The following is a 23,783-nucleotide window of genomic DNA, read 5'->3' on the forward strand; positions in this document are numbered from 1 at the left end:
TATTTATCAGCTTGTTCATACATTGCAAAATGCATCCTTTTTTATTTAATAAGGGACAATATGGTGTCAGAAGTTAATGTTCCAGTTATTTTCTCTAAACTATTTCATTCTGTTTCCTACATTGTATCTATACCACTGGTGTGTATTCCAGTCTGAGAGCCATCTGATACTGATGTCTCCCTCCCTCCACAGGAAGTGAAAACAATAGTGGTGTACCGTTGTTGTGGCATTTCTCAGAGCTTGCTTGTAACCATCCCCTCTACCCCCTAAGTTTCATGGGCCTCGTTCAATTTTACTATACTTGGTAGCACACAGAGGATCAGGATGCACCTGCAAACTTGCAGCACGTGATACTTCCTTGAGTTGAAGGTTCCAAGTTGGCACCATTCACAGAGAATGTTTCATGTAACAATAGGCTGTTGTTCTTTCCAGCTCAGTTTATGAACAGCTAGAGCTTCAGCAACATTCAGATAAATGGTACTCTCGAATAATCTTAAACTATTTGTATATTGTGAAGGGGGGGAATTTTTTGCATCTTCTAGAAATAAAGAAACTAAAGTGAAAGATATCAAGAGATGTCTGAATAAACCTTTTCAGTAAATGCAATTCACAGCTTTATACTTGTTTAGAAGTATTTAACCACAAATATCTGTTAATTAGACCATTTCATGATGACAAATTCATGTATGACCATTAAATGAATTTGTATCAAATGATACACAGTAGTTATAGCTATCATGCTGACCCTTTGATTCAAATTTTTTTTTTTTTAAAGATAAATTATATGCCAGTATTTTTAAACTGAACAGCAGATACCTATCTTAAAGAGATCTTTAACAGTAAAAAAATTCTGAGCCATGGAAGACTAGTGAAGGAGCATTTGCTATTAACAGTTTAACCTTTCCCCCAGATAACCTCTTATCATTTCCTTGATGCTTTTCTTAAGAAACATGCCTTTTTTTTTTTTTTAAAAAGGCTCAAACTACCCAGCAAGTTTATTTGAAAATTAAATGTCTGCCAAAAATTAGGCATTTGCAATGTTACTTCTGGTATGAGCTAATATGTTTTAGAAGTAAAAATTGTAGCTGAAGTTTCAGGAAAAATGTCAGTTTTCCCATGATTATATAACATTTGACCAGACAATTTCCAGTTTGTTTGGCAATTTAAATACAACCACTACGTTATGCTGACAGCCATACAAAATGTAAGAGAAACTTGCACTTTAACCCATGGTAATAATACCAAGATTTTGAACAGCTACAAATGCAGCATTTGCATTTTCAGTGCCGTACCAAGTTGAATTCAGTACCACCTAAACCCAAAGCAGCAGCTGGTTAAAAAAAGAAAACGTAAGTCAAATGATAAAGCTACATAGTTTAGTACATTAAAACAAAAACAAGGACAATGGTATTTGTATAAGGTTCCAAAAATATACAGATGGGGGGGAATCACTGTACACAACTCTGAGGTTGTTAAAGTGACCAGAGAGACTGAACAGTGCAAGACATGCTTTTCCAGTTACAAGCTCAAAACAGAAGTGCAAAAGAAATTAAAGCTTTGTCTGAAGTGATTTACCTTTTAGGGTAAGGAAAGCTTAGAATATTGTCAGTGTTACAGAGAAATTTCCATCCCACCCCACCCCCAACACATACACACAAAATAGTTTAAGTTTTCCATAATACAGCATTTCATTCAAATGATGTCCCCCTGAGCTTGGTTATTGTAGGGACAATTTGTCTGATACTTATTAGATGTTGGCCTATGAATCAAGTGATGCATAGGCAGCTTCTCAATTCTCCAGCTTTGGCTACAATACCTGCAATTTACAGGCAGTGAAAGTGGCAGATAGCCTGCGTTCAAACTCTCCTGCAACTAGCTTCGTGAGACCACCTCATTGTAAGAAAGCAGTTGTGCTGAAAGCAGATGCTAAGTTATGGCTGAGGAACAAAGAAATTGCTTTATAGGTCTCTGTGTTCTCTCCCAGAGTTAAGAACAATTTCAGGCAAGTGCTTTAAGCAGGCTAAGCTGTACATGCATCTATCCATGCAAATGTAGAATATGGCTCCCAAGACCTAGAACCAGGGTGTGTGCATGTGAAGACTGGATAGAAGGCCCTTCCTTGTAAGTTTACAAAAATATATAGCCAATACTGTAGCTTAAGAAGTCAGTTTTACTCATTACAGAGATCCCCAAAAAGTATTACCTACTTTTCAGACATTCCAGACAAGGTCACTTGTAACAAAAAAGGTCCAGTTCTCTAAAACAAGATTTTAAAAGTGGATCTTTCCTTCAAGTGAACAGGACATCTGTTTTTACGCTTAACTTTTTAGTCAGTTAAGACTGAATTTATTTAAGATTTTATGTGAACATATGCATAAACACAAATAAGTTTACTTTAAACACATCTGCACAGAAAAAAGATTAACCCTTCAAAACATAACAGAGCAGGTCTGGTTAGTATGTATCTATTGCAAATCTTAAAGATTCTGTGCATTAGGCCCACCCATACAGAAAGCAGGGGAAAAGTCTCAATGAAAGAAAATTACTGTTCAAGTCTAAGTGGTGTTTTGAAGAGCCAGCAGCCTAAGTGACACCATGAAGCTAGTCACAGTATCCAAACAAGCAGACCTGCTTGGGCTACTAAAGCAGTGTATCCTCCTGAAGGTGTCGTTTACTCCCAAGTTATTTTCTGTTTCGAAGGCGTTTAGATTTCCTAGGACAGTCTGTGGATTCAACCGCCTTCCTCCGTTTTCTAGGAGATTGTTCATTTGAGCCAGAACCTGAAGAATTTCCTACTGTACTCTCCATCACCTCTCGCAGCTTGCGTTCAAGCTCAGCCAATCGGGCATTCTGTTCACCTATGATTTGGGTTTGCTCAAGCAGTTTCTGATCTTGATCTTGGAGTTGTTTCTGTTGCTCTTGCACTTTGATGCGAAGCTCTGAGATTTCCCGCTTTAGCGCTGTCAAGCCTGTGCCATTCGCTTTTACTTGCTGCTGGAGTTTGGTGACTTCCTGTCTTGAAGGGTTCTGCTTGGAGAACAGCTGCATTGTTGTCAGTGCTGCAGAAGGCCCTGGAACTTCAGAGAAAACTGTGATTAATCCTCTACAACTTTAAGACAAAGGTAGAAATTGTGTCTGAGTTTTCGTATTTTGCTTATCCCCACTCCCCAAACATGAATCTGAATACTGGTTGCAAGTTATGTGAACATGTAAACAGATTTACAGTCATTTAAGTGTCTAACAACAGCATATGGTATCTCAGAGCACAACTAGTTTAATTTAAAATACCTAGACTTTCAGTAGTCTGGAAAACAGCTCATCATTCATTTTTTGTATATAAGCCCCCCTCCTTTTGCTGTATCAGAAATTACGTAGAGATATTATGTTGTCATCAAGACTTAGGGTCACAGATATTAAGTCAAAAACCCGCAAAATGTCTATAAATTACTTATTACAGAATAGTTATATTAAATAAATATATTTCAATAGAGCAGTACAATTCTGCTGTCTTAGTTGTAGACAGCTAAAGTTCTAAAATTTTGTGGTTTGGGGCTTAACAAGATATTTCAGTTTAACTTACTTTTTAGAAGAAAGGAATTTATTTTCCATGCTTCTTTAGACTCACTCTTCCTAAGTACTAAAACCATACTGGAATTTGAGCTTGGGAATGTTGATTTTAATAAAGTTCCTGCAAATCAAGGAGACTAACAGCTACTGTATAATTTCTTTCACTTTTTCTGTCATAAAAGTATCTATCACTTTTTCTATCATTTTACTCTTCTAGCAATGCTGTACAAGTAAGATACAACTTTTAAGTGCTACAAAGACAGAACAGTCTGGAACAGCCTAGAACAGTCATCCTCCTCCTCCTCCTCCTCTTTTTTTTCCTTTAAGATGCCAGCATAGCTACAGTTATGTGACACTAAAGGGTTGCCATTAGATAGGTTATGCTCCTCCCCCAACACAAGAGAGGCATTTTTATGGCACATAAAGCCTTCGCCTTGAAAAGCCGATTGACATCAGCTATGGGTTTGGGCAATACTTCCTCAACTGAGAGACTCAATGGAATTGAGGTATAATTAACAGGCTATGATTAAGAGGTGGTATACATACTTATGGCTAAAAGGATGGACAGGACATACCAGAAACGACAAGCAGCTCCTACAGCTAGGCCTATCATTTTTGCTTAAGATGTAATTTTTTTTTTTTTCCCCATGTTCATTAAGTTATCCTTTCAGAGAGTTAATTTCACAGTTCCTAAGAAGTGTGAAGATGTTCAGCACAGGGAAAACACCACAGTTCTACTAACCTTTTGCTTTTGGCCATCATATGAGGCAACTACCTTAGACTTTAGTTCACAGAAGTTCTGGAAAGTCTGACAGAGTATACAAAGGACCAGTTTAATTGTTTATTTACAGACTGTTATTTTAATTGCCTTTTCACTATTACCCATAAGTATTTTGCTTGTTAGTGTATACATTAGTGCCCCAGGAGAGTAAAAAAGCACATACAAGTATGTTCTAGCTCTCTATGCACTACAACAGCTTAGGATAATTCATTTGCTGATCATCCTAAAAATAAAAGGCATCGAGTTGTCATCTCATGTGCCAAATTTCAACCAAGTGCAATGATAAAGTCTCATTCATTGGTCGCACAAAAGCGTTTGTTTAATGAATACACGCTATGCATAATTCTAACATACATTCAAGTGACTGTTCTTTTGGTAGTACAAAGGCTCCTTAAATTTCAAAGCAATGAATTTCAGTTAGCATTCTTAAACAAGTATCATCAATATTTATGTAATAAAGCTCGCATTTAAGGGAGGGAGCTTTAAAAAGATACAGTGCTGTGAATTTTTACAGAAAAACTAAATAAAACTTAACTATACGTTGGAATTAATACCTGGGGCAGTTCCTATCAGACGTCCCGATACATCTGACCCAGGCATCTTTCTTTTCAGTATTGGAACAATCTTCTCATCAAAATATTCCATAGCCATGGAGGAAATGTCCCTTAGTTCTTGAAGAACTTCATGAGCTCTCTGAGGAGCTCTTGTAGAGTTTACATACCTTAGCACACGATAAATTTCATCTATTACCTAAAACATTTAAGAAGAATTAGGATTTTCTGATAAAGGCAAGATTATTTCAGATCATTCTAGAAGTGCTGGCATATTCAGGGACTTTTACTACGTAACTATTGCATACCACTGTGTGCTTTAGTTCTAGATCAGCTTTTTGAAATAAAGTGCTGTTCATGATATATCAGAGAAGCTATTCACTTGATCTATCACAACAACTCTCTTCAAAGTCATGAAATAATGCTCATTGTGTGAAATTTTGGTTTACTACATCCACACTTGAGTTCTAAGTTATATAATCTATACTCAGCAGAGCATAATCATTTCTTTTTGGAGAACCTGAAGCAAGATACTCTAAGCCACAATGTAGAGCAGTCATTCCCCAGCCAGATACGAAACACATGAATGGAACTGCAAGAATTATCATTATGTCAGTCTGAAGAGTTGTAAATATTTACTTGAGTCCACTTGCATACACCCAAAATATTGCAAATTCAGATTAATTCCAAAATATATTGATTTATAAAACATCAATCCACTACTGACGGAGAACATAAGCACCCTCTTAACAGGTTTGACAAGCCCTTTGGTTAGGGGAGATACAGAGAGATGAAAGGTGTCTCACTAATCTATGAATTATAGTCTGAGGCAGGTCAAGATAGGAGTGCTGGTCTCTTATTACCGAAACTACTGACACAGGTATTTTGCACAGGATTAAGAATGGTTGAAGAGTCTCCTGAAGAACACAGATCTTAAGGACTTAGAATCATAGGTAAGACAATACAGTTGCATCTTGTGTTTCAATAATGGAAGCTTAGCTGAAAAGTTGCAAAAGCTAGACAGGACTGAAGTGTCTCATCACGCAACAAGCTTACAAAAGACTTCTGTAATTTTACCCACATTATATCCTGTTAGCAACAACATCCTCAAAGCATTCTCCTGCCATCCTCAATATAAAATCTTGCAGCAGTGCTCTGCTATCACCAGGAGCCCTCACACAGTATGCTGAACCTCAAATCAGGATTCACATATTCTAACACAAATTCACTTCCTGACAGTTCTGTGGCAGCTTCATTCAAACGAAGTTTCCTGAGGGGAGCAGGGCAGGTTGGGGGGGAAACCACAGGCTGTAACTGAACACTAAGCCTTGAATCTGCTTGACCAAAATAGGATTTTCTGGTGAATTGCTAACTGTGCTGAGAGAGCAGTGGCAGTAGCAAGCTCATACACTAAATAAATAATTTAAAAAAAACTTTTTTAGGTGTTATATCAGAATACAAACAATGTCCTTATGACTCAGTACCCACAAGGAAAATGGCTGGCAAGCTCACTTGCCCGACTCCTACACACCCCAGGTCTAGATTGAGTATGGCCTTTCTGCCTACTCTTCAAAACACTAAGGCAACATTTCTTTTAAGTATTCCATTTACCATGTGAGTATCAAGGACTTAAGTTTATTTGACTTTATGTTATATTACATTTTTTACAATACATGGTATATATAAAAATATAATAGAAAGTCAAATAAGCATAAATCATTACAGTTTAATATATTTAATTTAAAATTAATTAAATATCAAGTCAACAAGAGTGTACGGAAATCAAGTTACCACTTAAAGATAAAAATACATTTCATCCCAACAGCCTATCCTACTCTACTGAATGTAAAAATGCCTGCCATGCTTCACCTGAATCCAACAGGTAACTTTGCCATTCATCCCAGTCCAATTCAGTTATCTGCCCATGAAAAATTAATACCAACATATCCAAACCTTCCACGGAAAGATCAATAATTAGAGCATTAGGCTAATGTTCACAGATCTTGTTTCAACCCTGAGCTGTACCAGTCTTCCTCAGATCACAATTTTGTCAATTCCCCTGTGCACTTCTGTTTTCACAGTTTGTAAAACAGTGGTATCTCCGATGTACATCTCGCATAATTTGTATTTTATGCTGGTGTAGTATTCTGAAACACCAGAATTGTTCAGTAGTATTAATATTTAACACACTTTATCTACATTTAAAACTAATTCCACCTACTGTACAAAAATACCCCATCCACTGTAATACTGAACAGTGTTTCCACATACTAAATATCTTAATTCAATTAAACTGAAGTACTCAAACCTTTAAGAAAGGTGCCTAAAATCTTCCTGATTGAGTGCTTGGTGTTATACGTAGTCCAAATTACTACATCTTCTGATGACCTGGCCTCCAGCTGTTTTTTACAATTAAAATTCAGAATTAAACCCTACATATCATGTGTTTCTTGTAAAAGGTTGTATAGGATGTATATGCCACAACTCAAATGTCAGAATTAAGAGAGAATCTAAGGGAAAATGGAAATCAAGTTTAAAATAATTTAGATATAGTCTGGTTCATTCATTTCAGACTGTCTGTTATAGCAGAGTATTGGCTTGTGTGTTTGTTTGCAAGTATCTGAAACACAGTTTCAGTGTATATATATACGTTATGTAAATTTGTCCCAGCTGTCCCAGGTTAAGTTACACAACTGTATTTTTTAAACACAGATATACATTCACATAGTGTAGTCTACATTTTACCTTTCCAGGTATGAAGCAACAGAGATTGGAATCGACATACTTCATGAAAGTCATATTTAACAGAGAGAGTCTTGTTTCTACAGCAGCAAGGATGTCAGCATGACGAGCTAATGAATGGTTTCTTCTTTCTGACTCCCGTCTAGAAGACAGACCATTAAGTGACACTGATTTAACAATGAATCAACAAATTGAAACTAACAATCACTCAAGTTAATTTCACCCTTAAAATGCTCTGAGGTTTGAAAATGTAACCACTAACATTAGTTCTGTCTTTATGGAAAAAACTGATACAGATTGAGAACCAGCTCTAATTACTTACTACATCCTATGTGATCCATAAACTCTATATGCAATTTAGGACTATGTAAAAACAAGCTTTCAGTACTAACTAGCACTAGACACTGAGTCAGTGTGAATATTTTTATCCCCCCACATTCCTACAGTTAGTACTTCAATGCAATTGACATCAATATATTAATACTGCTTGCTACAGAGTTTAGGTTGAGATATAAGCTCTTTTGAGAAAGGATCTCTACAGTAAGCAGCATTTAGTTTCTTCACTCTGACTGGGAAGTCTAATAGGACACAGCAGCATCTGCACTTATTCACTGGAAAGAGGAGAAAAGACATTGCTTTAGTGAGAAACTAGCTCCCAGTAATGCTCACATGTCAACCCCCCCTCCCTTTCCCCTGTTCAATCCTTGGCACTGAAAAACCTTGCTTTTTTTTAAGCAGAGTCGTAGATAAATCATCAGTGAAGGCAGTCGGTCTTGAAAAGGAATGGCATTTATTCATTCCTAGGAGTCCTTGCTTGATTTGCCAGAAGAGTTGAGTAATACAGGACCCACTCTTCTTTTCTCTGTTTAAAATACCAGAGACACTTTCCAATATTCCAGTTCATAGTACACGACAACTTACATTCACCCACACCATTATTCTGTAATTAGATCTTAGCTTCAAGGTGCTTTTGGAAAAAAAATGAAATAAAACCAAATGTGACTCAAATTTTCAAGATACATAAGTGGAATTAGCCAGCAAGAAATTCCTTTTCAATATTCTGCATAAAAGAATCTAGCACATTTAAGTTTAACTATGGTTTTAACTGGTACATACCTTGGAAGCTGAGCTTTAACTTGCTTTTGACACAAGTTGTGGTATCTTTCCACTTTCAGAAATCCCTGATTTAACATTCGCTGGCAAACCAAGTCCATTCGTTTACAAACCTGTGTTTAAGTAAAAAGAAAAACTTAAGGCTCAATTAAGGCCACAAGTCACTTTTACTACTATCTTACCCGTACTTGCTGGGTAGTAAAAGATTCTCTTACCAGTTTTTGCTCCATTTCAAGAAGCAGAAACTGCAGTTGAGCTTACAGCATCACCATCTCTAACAATGATCATGATACTCCAAAAAGGAGCAGCAATGTTCCACACAGTTCACAAATTAATCTCCTGATATTGCCTAACAAGAGACAGTAGGCTGAATGCTACCATATGTAAGCAGATACAATTTCCTCTGATTTTAATGGAAGTTGCAAATGCCTATGCCTGGCTTTTAACTTGGTCTCCAGAGTGATTCTGGTAGATCAAGTTAATATTTTGTAGTCTCAAAAAAGAAGCCTTTAAAAACAAGAAATCATGATGGTTTTCTTTCGGCATTTAAGGCTTACGTTTTTAAGACAGCCACAATTAAATTTAAAAACTTATGCAATACAGTGCACGTGCAACAAGATTCCTTTTTGTATAAAAAAGACTTTTCTTTGTTTAACAGATTCCTTTATTTGCTATGTTAGATCCCAATAGCCTAATTTTTTTCCACAGATTTAGGGAGAAAGGACATTAATAGCTGCAGAAGAAGCTGCTAAATTTAAACCTTCACAAAGCAACCAGTTACAAGACAAAGCCAACTCATACAAAAGTTTAAAGCAATTGCAATTCAGTTCTGAAGATGCAAGAGCTTAATGAACCAACTGTCCTTTGAAATTGTTTGGTTTTTTTTTATACTAAAGTGCGTATCTCCCACTGTGACTCCACTTTCCAATGGATTAGCTTTGCTTTTTTTTGTTTAAATAAACACTCCTTCCCTCCATACACTACCCATTTCATAATTTTAAAGTCTATGTAAGTTTATACCTTGAGGAAGAAGATTCTCACTTCTCCCAGAAAAGCCTGCAATTATTTTCTGTTTATATGGAAGGCACTACTTAAAGAAGTTCTACTTTCTGTGAGTTCCTCTAGTCATAGCTAGCTTAAGTTCTGTGAGTACGAACTGACCATTTTCAAACAGATCTGTATTAACAGACCATTAAGCAATTGCTGTCGATCTGTCTGTGCTCCTTTGTATTACATCTTCCTTGTTAACAGTCAAAGGAGAAGGATCAGACAGGCTAACTACAGAGGCACAGTCTCAGCACACTCTCCCCAACATTCATGGAATCAGCTAAATCATCTCCAGCGTATAAAAAATAATGCTGGCCCTTCAACGACGGGAAGGAGGAAATTGTCACATTTCTTCTGAGATACTAGCTGCATTAGGGATGCCTAGATCTGATACCATTTTTGAGTACAAGACTTTACAGCTTACTTGTAGTTCTAATGCTACCAAACCCCTGAACTAGGATCTAGTACCTGCACAGGGGCTCTGTTAGCTACGCAATTATTCAGCACAAGAGAAAAACAATCCTAGATAGATTATTAGCGACAAATTCAGAGGAAGCAGAGAAAGAGTGGTTTTACCCACGTGTATACTGACATCTGGTGGCAGCAAGGACCTTTCAGTGCGCTGAAGCCCTCCCGCATCTGAGACGGTAAGTTGCAACGGGTAACACACACTGCACTAGATTTTTTTAAACACTGGATTTTTGTAATCTTACTCATTTGCTTACGCTACGCAGCATGAAGAATTATGTGCTCCAGTTTCTGGACATTACCCATATTTGTGCCAATAATCAGTCCAGAACCCAAACACCGAACAGGTAACAGGTACCACCAGAAACCAAAAGTGTTTGTCTGCAACTTATTTTACCAATCATCTCTTAGTTCTCAGCTGGTTCCTGATGTCACCATCTAAACCATACAGCACCTGCATTTATAGGAACAACATACCTCTTTTAGACTGCACAGTAAGCGGTCATATGCAAAGTAGCATTATTACACTTTTAAGTGTTCATATTAGTCCAAGACAGTTCGATACTAGCTATTCAATGGACCATAAGAAAGTAAAAAGTTAAAATTTGCTCATATTTGTATTTGCAAATTTTTGTATTTTCTTATTCTAGCCATAAAGCTGAAAAAGTCTGAGTTTCCCAAAATGTCAAGTCCAACCAGACACTGTGTTGAAATTTCAGCATTAGAAAGTTATTCCAAATCCATGTGAAAAGCAGAATGAGGTGGTTGCTTCTTAGCATGCTGACTTATATGCGATAACAGCATCTATGAAAGAACTAATTTTCCACTTCATTCGTAAACAAACTAAACTGGCACAATCTGCTAGACGACTACTACCAGCTTCCCTTTCCTCAAGCATGTCTTATTTCTTCCAAGCTTCACTAACAGATAAGCAATATCAAAACAGACATAAAAATATCCTCAAGTATTTAGATTCAATATATGTTCTTTTTCTTAGAGGCTACACAGACACCATGTTTCATAATGCCTTTCTAGGGTAAAGTATAAATAAGTGGCAAAATGTTGATGACTTCAGCAAGAAGCTTTAACCTAGAAATGCCTGTAAATACAGACTTACTGAAACTGTAGGAAGATTAAAGCTGTGCTGCCCAAAGGCTAACAGTCCTTATTTGTGCTGTGCAGAAAATAAGCACAAGTTTGCTGCAGAATCTAAGACACTTCTGACGTGTCAGAATGCAAGATAACCTTCTCCTCAGAGTGTTCATGGAAGGAGGTTGTGGATTGTTTGTTTTTAACCACGCTTGCTGTAGTAATAGCCTGAATGGAAGTGCATTTCCAAGCTCAGACATGTCAGTGAAAAGAAACTGGAATATAAGAATTTAATTATTATCCTACTCAGGTAAAAATTCCAGAGCTTCTGTAAGTCATTAAAAAAAAAAAATCACAGTATAAGAAGCCTTCAAAAGCTGGAAGATAGCTAGTTTCCATATTAGCACACATACTAGGCTGCAGCTCATCCAGAACATGACAGCTTCAGACATAAGGATCTTTTGGGTTTTCTATGTTTCTCTTATGATGACATATCAGAAGAAATAGATGAAGTAAATACTCAAAAGGGCTGAAAGCAGAATGCTGCTGCTTTTCCTCTCATTCACTTTATCTGAACAAAAGTTTGAGAACTCAGGATTTGCACTGAGGCATAATTTCAGACCAGACTGCGTTCTGAATACCTATTGTTTAATCTCCATTACTTTAGATCTACTTCACTGCTTAACCAGTAGGTGCTTCATTTATGCTTTTAAATGCAGTAACACCAGGAATAGGAAAAGCATTATGCTCAGGAAAGTAAGTGCTGCTTTGCACAATGAGGGGCCCATGGTCTTGCCTTGCCTGATGGCAATCATCATAAGCAGGAAATGTTCTCTACCTTGTCCTTTGGTGACAGAAAAAGACTTATGGACCTTAAGCCTTAGATTATGCTCCTCATTATGCTCTATATAAACAATACAGGTTCCTATCTCTATTTTAATCTGAAAACTCGCTGATGTTCTACATCCTTCCACCCAGTCAACTCCTTAATCTGTCTTCTTGTACACACTCTGGATCTAACACCAGTTCAACTCAAATTTTTTTTTTTTTTTTTTTGGATCAGTGAGCTAAAGTGATCCAGAAGAAGAAGGAGATTAGGACATCCATTTCCTTCAATGCTGGGATCCAGAGAATGCATCAAAGCGATCAGTTTAGGGAATCCACATTTTGTGTCTCCACATGTATGATCAAACTGCATTTAGGTTGATTGATGTCCTGGATTATATCTTCCTACCTTCCTCAAGATGCTTTATCCTATGGAATGCCACATTCTAAGGGGTTAATGAGGCTGCTTTGGGGCACATTTTTAATATGCATGCGACCTAAGCAATTTAATCCCCGCCATTCAATTAATGTGGTCCTGCAATGTATCTTTAGCAGAATACTACTCATTATAAGATACACCCATTCATCTTTGATAAGCAGCTCAAGTCAGTTCTCATAGAGAAGAAAAATTTACTGTTTGTGCAAGACAGAGCTTAGAGCAGGAATACACAAGTGTCTCCCAAGGCCACTTGTAGCCTTTAAAAATCTGAAAGTGATGAAATTTCATTATGAATTTATGCCTAGGCATTGTTATTTTTAAAGGCTACCTTAATTCTCTGTCAACAGCATCTGGAGTTATGTAAAACATCCAGTCTCTTCCTCTCAGCGAATTGCCAAAAGAGCACCTTTAGTTCTGAACGGCCATCCAAAAGACCTAGCTGATCAAGCTTATGTGGTTATGAGCTACACTTTTGACTAGGTCAAACCAGAAGGGCTTTGATTCTTTACATTACTGCTGGTTAACAAAGACAAGTGTACTTTCTTCTCAGAAGAATGCTCATAATGCCTTCTGATGTGCTTAAGGGAACAGTAAGGAATTTGATGGAGATTAAGTTTCTTGGCTGTCACTGACTCAAAAATTAAAAATAGGGAAAGACCAACTGAATAGTTTCCTTCATTTTACGTCTAGTATTGTTCCATGTGTGTGTCAAAGTTAATATTTATCCAGTCTGGTTTTGCGTATTTCTGAAACTTCTGAAAGGGGCAGTCTTCTGGCAAAATGAACTTGCAGGTGCTATATAAGAGAGCATTAAAGTGTTACATTTTACTTCTTAAGTAGCACTGAGAGTTAAACAGCTGGTTTAGTTCTTACCCTACCATCTTTCCTATTCTCAACTTCACTGCTGACAAAGCATTGCTTACAAACATTAACTCAGCCCTACAGAAAGAAAAAACCTTCTATTAACTAGTGATAGCTCCCACGGGTACTACCATTTAAAAAATGCAACAGGAAAGTTGCAGCAAAGGGCTGTGTCTAGCATTGCAATACAGACCATGCAGCATACCCAAACAGCGTATGTACTTCTTCTCTTCCCTTCATTCAAACTGTAAGTACTCAAAAGCAGAGGCTGCAATCCAAAAAGGCAGTACTCCATCTTTTTCACAGATCCACTACCTATTCTCACAGAAGAAAAAGTCTTTAGTGGACTGACAGCATGCTAGAAATATTTAGGTACTGGTGTACTTGGTGCAGAACGAATAAGAACAGATTTTCTGCTTGAAGAGCTTTCAGTTTAAAGTTACAGTCGGGATGCAACACTTCAGGTTGCTGATCCAGGACACACGCAGTCTAATTTCCTGCAGAAATATGCTTGTAATATTATCAGGTTTAGGCTAATAGAGTTCTTAAAATAGAAAGAGTACAGTAGATGCAAGTTTACTGAGGGTTACATAAGCTATGCATTAATTCCCTCACTATTATTCCATTTACAGCCTCATAAGAAATTCAGTAAGATAGCAGCTTATCATATTATGTCATAGTTTACATCAGGCTCCTTATACATGCAGTTAAAGATTGATGTACACTGATCTCCTCACTGACAGCTGCACACTTTTTTGGCATTATAAAGTTCAGAGGTAGAGGTAATATCTTTTATTAGATCTACTACTATGATGGGAAGAAGCAGGCAGCCTTTCAGGCAGACAAGGGCTTTTTTACACCCGCTTTTTTGCCCCACATTTATTTCTAGATACAGTAGAGTCCTTGGAGCAGCAAGCTCATCATCTCCTACACTTGTAGGCTTAAGCTCTATAAGTAAAAATAAATACACACATGAGACACAATAGACTAGTCCCCCAAGAAAAGCAGTCACTAGGAGAAAGAAGCCTCCAGCAGCCCAATAATTTCTCCCAGAGGACGAACGGAATGAAAGAAGTAAGAGACGGTAAAAGACGTTTAGGAATGCGCGTATGGAGGCACACACCTACATGTCCGCACCCGAGGCTCGGGGGCGGTTGGGGAGAAGGGAGAAAGCCCCATCCCACCCCACCCCATCCCGCCCCTTTCCCCAGCGAGAGCAGCAGCCCGGCGGGGGGCGGCCGGAGCCGCCGCCACCTCCCCACCTCCTCCCAGCGCTGCTCCCACCCCGAGATCGGCGGTGCCCGGCGGGCCCGGCCAGCGACACGGGTTTCCCCCGGCGAGCCCGGGCCCCGGCCGCAGCAGGGCTCCTCGCTCGCCCGCCTCGCCACCTCCCCTCCCCGGCCCCTACCAGGCGGAGCTGGCTTGTCTCATCGTAGGACAGGAAGCTGAGGATGCTCTCGATCGCCACGATGGGCAGCCCCATGAGCGTGTTGCTCTGAGGCGGCGGCTCCAAGGGCGCCAGAGCCTCGGGAGACTCCGAGACCGGGGGCGGGGAGAGCCGCGCCGAGCCCAGGGCGCCGCCTTCCCTGTCCGACAGGAGCCGCTCCTCCGGCGCCGCCATCTTGGAGCCCGTCCTTCCTCCACTGAGGGAGGGGAGTAAGCCTTCCTATAACGACACTTCCGCCCCCGTTTGTACCGGACGGGGCGCCCCGCCCCGCCCCGCCCCGCCCCGCCCCGCCCGGCCGCTTGGGGGCAGCAGAGCGCGGGGGAGGGGGCGGCCGTTGGCCGTCCCTCAGTGCCCCGGCGCCCGGCAGTGCCGCCCGCCCGCCGCCCCGGAGCCCGTCCTGAGGCACCGAGGCGCCTGCGGGGGCGGTGTGTGGCGGCCGCAGCAGGGCTGCGCCCCGGCAGACCCTTCTGCCGACTGAGGGAGGGCCCCGAGGCGTGGTGGAGGCTGCTCGACATTCCCCCCCAAGTGCTGGGCACCCCACCAGGGGCTGATTTAAAACAAACGGCTGGAAATAGGTCTGTCGTGCCGTGTGTAACGAAAGGTTGAGGCTCCCTGTTGGCGAAGGTGGTGGAGGATAAAAGCACAAGCAGGGTTTGATAAGGGTGTCAGGACACACGGGCAAATACCACCGCGTGCCTGCTGGGTTCCTCACATGAGGTACATAAGCAACCGCCACTGGCTGTGGTTGGAAATGGCACCCTGAGCTCCCTATACCAGCAGCCCGACGCTGCACAACAGGGTTTTTGCACATTAGTCTCGTGTGGGTCGTTGCGAAGCTACAGGGCTTTTTTCTTCCCACTCTGCGGAAGAAGAGACGCAAGAGTAAGGCGGTTGAGGAGGCTGCAGAAGCTCACAGAGATGTAGGCTATCCTGAGCTGGAAGGGACCCACGAGGATCATCCAGGCCTGCTCCTCGCTCCGCACAGGGCAACCTAAAAGTTAAACCATATGTATACATATATATATATATATATATAAAACGCTTCTTGAACGCCGACTGGCTTGGGGCTGTGACCCCTTCCCTGGAGAGCCCATTCCCGTGCCAGACCACCCTCTCCATGAGGAGCTTTTCTCTAATACCCAACCTGAACTTCCCCTGAGGCAGCTTTCCGCCATCCCCTTGCGTCCTGTGGCCGGACACCGGAGAGGAGAGATGAGCGCCTCCCTCTCCACGCCCCCACCTGAGGAAACTGTGTGAGAAGGACCTCCAAAAACTTCATCGCTGCTGGTGCTCAGGAGTACGGCAGTGCTCCCTCCCCACTGCAGGAGCGGCGCTGGCTGCACAAGCACAGCGGCCCCCCAGGAAAATACAGGTGAATTACAGTGAGGCAGCTACAGGACAGAAAAATACCTCCGTAGCTTATAAGTGAAGCACAACTACATACTTCTTACAAATGTAATCCAGGCCTTTCTATTCTATGTATAGACGGGTGAGCACCCCCCTTTTGTGTCCAACCTGGTCCTACCCCACCTTGGCCAGGATGCGCAGGGGAGCCCCAGCAGCGGGGGTGAGCACTGGGTGTGCAGGTCTGCTGTCGGCCTTTGGGGGTCAGAGCCAGCTGGCAAAAACTACGGCTGCCTGCAAAATACTGCTTGGAACCAGGCATTATTGAGGAGGCGAAACACTCAGAATAAAACAAACTCTGCTCCTTTATTTGCCTTTAATCCTGTATATTAGGGAGTTTTCTTGGATGTAATAACTGGGGCAGCAAAGGGATGGGGCCAAGGGCTGTTTCTAGAACATTCCCTGGTGCTTCTGAGTGTGGTCACAGACACTTACTCTGTAGTTTCCCAACCATTTTAGCCCGACAGAACTTGGCACAGCCGTTGAAAAGTATGGTGCCAGTCTCCTCTCTGCCTTCAGCAGCTGCTGCTGCTTTTATCACATCAGTAGCATTGAGCGTGTGTGCTTGTGGGGAATTGGTGCTGCTGAAGACTCACTTGTCAAAGAAAATCACTAGGTGAATGCCAGAAGTGACGGTAGCAAAGTGTATGGGAAAAAGCCGTAAAATGTTTGGGGGGAATGGGACCACTTGTTGCAGTACCTGCACCAAGGTAGTACAGCTTAAAATATTACAGGACTAAAGCATTAGCTGCCTGCAGCATCCCTGTACATTTTTTTCAGCCATGCTTCTTCTCTTCGAAGGTTTATCTTAACCCATTTCTTTCATGTGCAATTTCCCCCTTTCCTCGGAAACCCACTTGCAACCTCTTTCTTAAGAGAAAAAAATTGCAACTGGAAAAGAATTAACTTGGGAGCAGGGCAAATGCAAGGGTAAGTCTTTATGTGTGTCACCCTAATGGCACTCCAAAAATGTGCACAGAAATTAATATTTCCTTTTTGGGAGCAGAACACTGTGTGCCTTGTACGGATTTGGAAGTGTTTTGCTCCCCCTGCCCCTCAACTCATCAATGCCGCTGTAAAATGATCTGGCTATCTTGGAACAAGGGTTTTATTCTTGTGCATGATTTTAGGACCTGATCTCCTTTCACATGCACACTCAGCAGTTTAGAACACACTCAGGAGAATTCTTTATAAACTTGTGACTTGGCACGTGAAGTTTGGGCTGGCAGTCCATTAATGCTTTAAAAGCAAGTGGGTTTTTTCATCCTACTGAAGCATATATAATTTAAGATAGTTTCAAGAATGCTTTTTTGTTTTGTCATATAATTTGAACGATTTAAGCTTTTAAGATACAGCTTTATGTTTAATAAATATACACTGTATCTTCTATATGTTTATTATATTACTAAGTAGAATATATTAGTAATATGCACAATATATATTTTATATTATTAACTACAACTATATAAATAGCTTTATAGTTAATAAGTCTCCTTCAGTAAGTAGGCTAATTCTGCTGCCTTCCAGGTTCTGATTCACATCCTTTCCCAATGTATCTTGTGTCATTTTTCTGAGCATGCATCACTTTGCATTAATTTGCAAAAACACAGACTGCACGCACTTTCACAAAATTCCCATCACAGACTCTCTAGTGGCTTATTTTTTCAGTTACTATGGGATAGTGTGAAGCCAGACAACATGATAATACTTCCTGAAAGGGATGAAATAAAGTTATGTAGAGTCTATTGCATGTCAAGTAACATGCAAACATTTTGTCAATATTTTACAGCTCATGCAGGACACATACCTCATTTGCCTTATATGGGTTACCACTCATTTAGATTTCTGCAATGCTTGTAAGATTTAAAAAATCTTGAAAGAGCCTTAGTTTCAATTATACCATGTTAGAATGATACGTATAGTTGGACTGAAATTTTTTGGAAACGTCTCAATGACTCACAAGAAGAATCTTAGGGGAAATGTATTGTTTTGCCCCTTTTAAGCAAAAATGCTCATAATCTTTTTATTTATTTTGGGGGGATGAAATTTTGATGTCTCTGTACTTTGGACTAGGAATATGACGTTTAAAAGGAAGGCCACTTGGGCCAAGGATATCTGGTTTGCTTTCTTTGTAGTAATCTGCAAAAAATTTTTATGTCATAAGTCTTTGTAAAATCTCATTACTTGTCTTCAAATTTGTCGGTGAAGTTCTTAGATATATCTGTACTGAACAGATTGAACTTCTCAGCTTACTACAAGCTTGTAAGACCGTATGTATATCGTGCTCCCAAATGATTCAAGTGTGGTCTGTTGAGGACAGCAGGGATTGTGAAATTTTACTGAAAGTACGTGGAATATTTTGTTTGGGCTTTGTGTGGAAGCAAGCAATGCGAAGAGCCGTGGTGAAGAGGAAGGAACCTGGCTCAAATACAAGCAAAGTTGTAACTATCAAATGTGAGAAAGGAGAAGAAATTCAGGGAAGGGGAGAAAGAGAGAGTGAGAAGCAGGAGCCAACAAGCAGATGTCTGGGAAGACAGGGATGGGGGAAGAAATCTAGCAGCAGGGGTTGGAGGTGAAGGAAGGTGTGTAACTAGGTCAAGAACTGCCATGTTAATGAGGAATATAAGAGCAAAGAGGAGTAATGTGCTCAAAAACTGAGGATAAGAGCAGAAGTTGGGTGGGAGGAGAACAGATTTGTTTTATTAAGTTAGTGTAATCAATAGAAAAATAGAAAATGCCTTCCCACATGGCACATTTTTTTCTCTGGGGTGACAGCAGTTTGCTCACTTTATGGATATTAAGGATTTTTTTAAGAGGTGCTAAATTTGAAAGAAGTCTGGTATACTCACACAGCTATATTTTCATTCATGCTGCTGGACACTGAGGCAGAGTAAAGTCTTGGTTGGTTAAAGGTCTTTTTTTGAGAGGCATTAAAAAAGAAATGGAAAAAAAGCCATATTAAAATTTCCTTTTAGAATGTTCTTAACAAATGTTGACAGGAGTGTAAATTTGCATCGATTCATGTTTTGCAGCTGAGACTTTTGCTCCATTAATAGGTAACTTAATAATTATTGTTGTGTGGAGTCAGCTTCAGATATGAATGTAATCCCAGTTTAATTAAATCAATATAAATATTTAAATGACTCCTTTGTAGTTTAACCAGTTTTGGGCCCAGTAGTGCGACATGTTCCATAAAAAGCTGGTTGAGAAACTGCCTCTAAAATCTACATCTACCTCATAATTTATTTGTAATACTGTACATTAGGTGTCTGATAGTAATCATAAGGTGAAGTTGAGAGGCAGAAGAATGTGATGCTCCCTGGGAAATGAGAAGTAGGAACAAAAGGAAAACAGGTAGAAGACAGGATGAAAGAAAATACCACCTCTGTAGATTTTTCTCAGCTAAAAGTATGGGGACTAGACTAATCTTGAGTAGTTTTTGTAGGCTAGGCATGTTGCACAGTCAAGCTTTCATTAAATATGTTTTTCTGTTTTACATTTCAAGAAAAGATTTAACTAAAAGAATTTTCAAATCCACAAGAAAGTCAGGGTTTGTAGACATGTAATATATTAATTAGGTAAACTGATGTACTTGGAGGATGAAAAGGACAAGGGTTCAGACAAATAACCTTTCTGTTTTCTTGGAGTCAAAATACCTTCCCTGAAAGAGGACTGCAGAATCAGGTACTGGATAGCATGTTATCTTGGTCAGGTTACATATCCTCACACAGCTGTACTCAGAAGTAAGCTTGGTGAAAAAACTTATATAAACAAAAAGGAGGTTTTAATTAGATTACATGACTTCTGCTAATTCTCTGTATTATTTTCTTGTAGGATGTTTGCAAGCCCTAGGATGAAGAATCAGTTTCCGCCATTAGGAGGGGCTCGGTTTGGATGTAAGTTCCCAGGAATTCCTTTGATTTTAGTATATTACTGCATATTTACACTATGATAAAGATAATTCAGTGAAGACATAGGTAGTGTCTCTCTGTGTCTCATCAGTTCAGCTCAATGAAACATCACTGACATGACAAACTGTATCAATATTGTTGATGTATGAGAAAAAGGCAGCTCCCAAAGTGTCTGTGGTCGCTTGTAGAGCATGCACCTGTGTCTGCCAGGGTTATCTAAAGCAGGGTTTGATTTGCTGAGGCACAAGACTATAGCTCTGTATGAGAAGGTACAAAGAAAATACATAAATTAACCAGGAGAATATGTTAACAAAGATGTGGTCTGCTCAGTCCTGCAGTCACTTTACGAAAAAGAAATTGCGGGAGGCCTGATCTTGAAATAATTTTGTATTTTCTGAAATCCTTCTGGTTTCATTCTCTCTTTACTCCAGAGGGACTGCTAGCATGAGCTAAGGCTGGCTTCTTGGCAGCTGAGAAATAGCGATGAGGCAACAGTAAAACGACAGTGTTAATTTAACTCTCCACATTCTCTAAACATCCAGCTGGGATGAAGGTTCAGCATCACTGTGTGGCCAATCAGTGTCTTAAGGTTTCTGGTAAGGAATGGGATTTTGATCACAGAATTCCTGTTTGCAACAGCTGAATATATATGTGCTCAATGAGTGTATTTTTTAGTTCCTTCCTTGTTCTTCCTCACCGACCAACTCCCTTATGGGGCTGGGTGAGTGGTAGCAGGCAGATATGGCTTTCTTGCATTGCTAATTGCCTTAAACAGACGTTTTGTTACAGACGGTCTTCTGTCAGGATCTGTGCTGAAATAAATTAACAGGGATCCCGAGTGAGTTTAGTGAATATAATTTACTTATTGAGAAGAATGGCAGCTGTGTATGATGTATACAAAACACTAATTTGTGCCAGCCTACATTTTGTTCAAGTATGCTGGGGACTAATGGAAGAGGAAGTTTATTTCTCTTCTCTTTAAGACAGAGTGCAGGCTTGCTTTAGCTGGCTGGTTGTTAAATTACCTGTGGAAAAAAAAAATCTGAATTTGAAGTACATGGAAAAGAATTTTGAGTGAGGAAATTAGAATTTTCTTCCAGCAAGTAGCTTGAGAAGTTGGAGAAGTTTTAGTTTACTGAAGTTAAATAATTCCTGGTTGATCTGGAATAAATGGAAGACTTTTGTTTACTGCAAGTGATGCTTGCGTACAGTGTTTTTAATGTCACTTTCTACTTCTATAGACTCATCCTTTGAAACTGTTGTTAAATTATCAGCTTAAAAGCTGAATAAGTTGCAGCAAAATTGATGCAAATTTCTGAAGTAGTTTCTGAGTGCTGCTGGTTTCTGGGTGCTGCTGGCTCTGTATAATTATTAGCTTACTGAGTAATGTGATTGAGTATGTACTTTGTGCAGTGGGTGCATGTGTGACTGTCACAACTTAGATAATGTGATTAGTTTACAGAGAGGATGCAAGTTAAGCAAGAAATATTTTTTAATTAACCTTAAGGTTACAGAGTCTGAACCAGAACCTCCATTGTCTCATGCCTCTGAGTTGCTCACATGCATTACCAGTTCATATATACAGTGACCAACGAAGTTTATATTCACTTTGTACAGAAGTAAGCGCTTTCACAAGGCGAGAGACTGGCTCTCATGCCTCTGAGTGAGGTAAATGTAACTCAGCTGTTCCTCGTGTTGGGAAAATTTAGTTTTTGTTTGAGCTGTGGCACAGGAATGTAACAGAATACAATTTTTTGTTCAGATTTTAAATCAATATCATCTGTGTGTGAATAAGGAAGTATATGTCACAACCAAAATGGACTTCATCTGACAACAAAACATACCTTTCAACAAAACATACACTGTTCAAGTAGGGGCCTGATGATGTTCTTCATTAAGCATGCACTGATGTGATAAACTCCCTGAAGGGGATTACAGCTGAAGGGAGTAATTTCAGTTGCCGGACACAGATGTTTTAGAGAGAAGTAGCTTATCACCAGGAGGAAGGTATATCTATTATATTACTCCTCAATGCTGAAGAAAACCTTTACACTTAAAGAACTGGACTTGACAGAAATTGTGGCAAGCCACTGTGTCTTAATTTAAAATTTACACCTGCTAAATGCTTCTTGATGTAGTCTTTTGAATGTGGCATAGAGCAAAGGCTTTTGCTTTGGAAGCAGCCACTGGGATAATATGGGATGTCCTAGCTGATGTGGTTAGCAGATTCCTTTAAGGATTTCATGAATCTCAGCTGCAGACTTTGGAACTAGTGAACTTCTTTTTTCCATCTGGGAGGTAGACTCAGTTGTTGCTGCACGTTTTCCCCAAAACTGTTTCCACTGCAACGTCTGGTATCTGATGTTTTTAAAACAAATTAAATAGTAAAAATGCAACATTAAATAATGAAAATAAATCTAACAACCACTGGAGGACAGCTGGTGGATTAGTAGAACTGTATGAAGGTGCTGAAGGTATAAAACAATCAGTTTTCTTTTCTATAGCTACTATTTCTTTGTCAGGAAATTTGACAACACTGACTAGTTGAGGCCTTTGCTTTGAATCACTGTCTGGAAAAGCTTTATCTTGAGCTGGAGACTAGCTGTATAAATTAGGTGCCAGAAGTTCAACATTGCTGGAAAGAATCCAGACTTGTGAAGCTGCTGTGCTGTGCCCCAGCCCGCTGAGTTTAGGTGAGCAATTCTCTTGGCATGTTCCCTTCTTTTTTTTTTTTTTTTTTTTTTTTCCCTCCCCAGCAATCTCAATTCCAAAGCTTTCCCTTCTTTCTGCGGCTCTTAAGCCGTATCCCTCAGAAACTAGAGCTCAGAAGTTTGACGTGGTGGAGTTTTAACAGTAGGTGGCAGTGGACAGCAAATCTAAACCAGCTGGCCTCCTGCTCCTCTTACATTGATGCTGTTGTGTTGATTTCTGACAAACTCTCTCTTGAAATTACTGTCTTAGAAACAGTCTAAGAATCAGGTTCACCATCTTTTTGCTGAAGAATTAAAGGGGTTATTAAAAGATGAACAACTGGCAGGTACAGCATTTTTTTAAATCTTCACAAGGTATTGCAAAAGAGATGTTGCCTGATAATCCTCCTAATTGTGTCAGGACTGTAAAAGAAGACTTGACTGGTCTGGAGGCAGTTTTAGGCAGGCTGGTAGAGAAGAGGATGAGAAGTTACTGTTAAAATTGCTTAGATATAGCACTGAAGGAATTAACTGAAGTTTTGGAGTTTTAAGTAGTGTGCTGAAGGCATGAAATACAGCAGTGTCTTCTCAGCCTCCCTCCCCCTGATCCCATCGTATGACAAGACTAATGGCAAGAAAAGATGATGCTATTGATTTCTACTGATTATCGTTACTACTGTCTGTAATGTACTGTCTGTAACTTGCACTGCTGCTGCAAGTTTCTGTGGTTCGGATCAAGTAGATCTCTCATGGAAAGAAGAAGAGTGATTCTGCTATGTTTTTGTTTGGTGTTCTTTTTTTTTTCCTTTTCTTGGATACTTTTCACGCAATTCCATGAGCATTAACTT

General features: G+C 39.8%; 1 protein-coding gene across 2 annotated transcripts; it reads right to left on the minus strand.

Annotated features, from left to right (window-relative positions):
* Nucleotides 1-1,354: 1,354 nt before the first annotated feature.
* FBXO28 (F-box protein 28) lies at nt 1,355-15,104 on the minus strand. 2 transcript variants are annotated; one of them, XM_050894623.1, is made up of 6 exons: nt 14,892-15,104; nt 8,758-8,867; nt 7,645-7,783; nt 4,903-5,098; nt 3,581-3,688; nt 1,355-3,077 (listed from the first exon to the last, which is right to left on the minus strand). In XM_050894623.1, exons 1-6 carry the CDS (start codon nt 15,102-15,104, stop codon nt 2,683-2,685), a joined length of 1,161 nt encoding a protein of 386 aa, XP_050750580.1. In that variant the 3' UTR covers nt 1,355-2,682. The 2 variants fall into 2 exon arrangements, with proteins under 2 accessions (XP_050750580.1, XP_050750581.1); XM_050894624.1 differs by lacking the exon at nt 3,581-3,688.
* Between the last annotated feature and the right edge of the window lie 8,679 nt (nt 15,105-23,783).

This window comes from Gymnogyps californianus, chromosome 3, assembly GCF_018139145.2.
Source record: "Gymnogyps californianus isolate 813 chromosome 3, ASM1813914v2, whole genome shotgun sequence".
Lineage (NCBI taxonomy): Eukaryota > Metazoa > Chordata > Aves > Accipitriformes > Cathartidae > Gymnogyps > Gymnogyps californianus.

Coding starts and splice junctions, on each gene's coding strand:
- FBXO28 (XM_050894623.1), bottom strand. CDS start 15,104: ATGGCGGCGCCGGAGGAGCGGCTCCTGTCGGACAGGGAAGGCGGCGCC. Junction 8,868..14,891: donor AGACAAGCCAGCTCCGCCTG/GTAGGGGCCGGG, acceptor ACTTAAACACAG/GTTTGTAAACGAATGGACTT. Junction 7,784..8,757: donor GTTAAAGCTCAGCTTCCAAG/GTATGTACCAGT, acceptor TCTGTCTTCTAG/ACGGGAGTCAGAAAGAAGAA.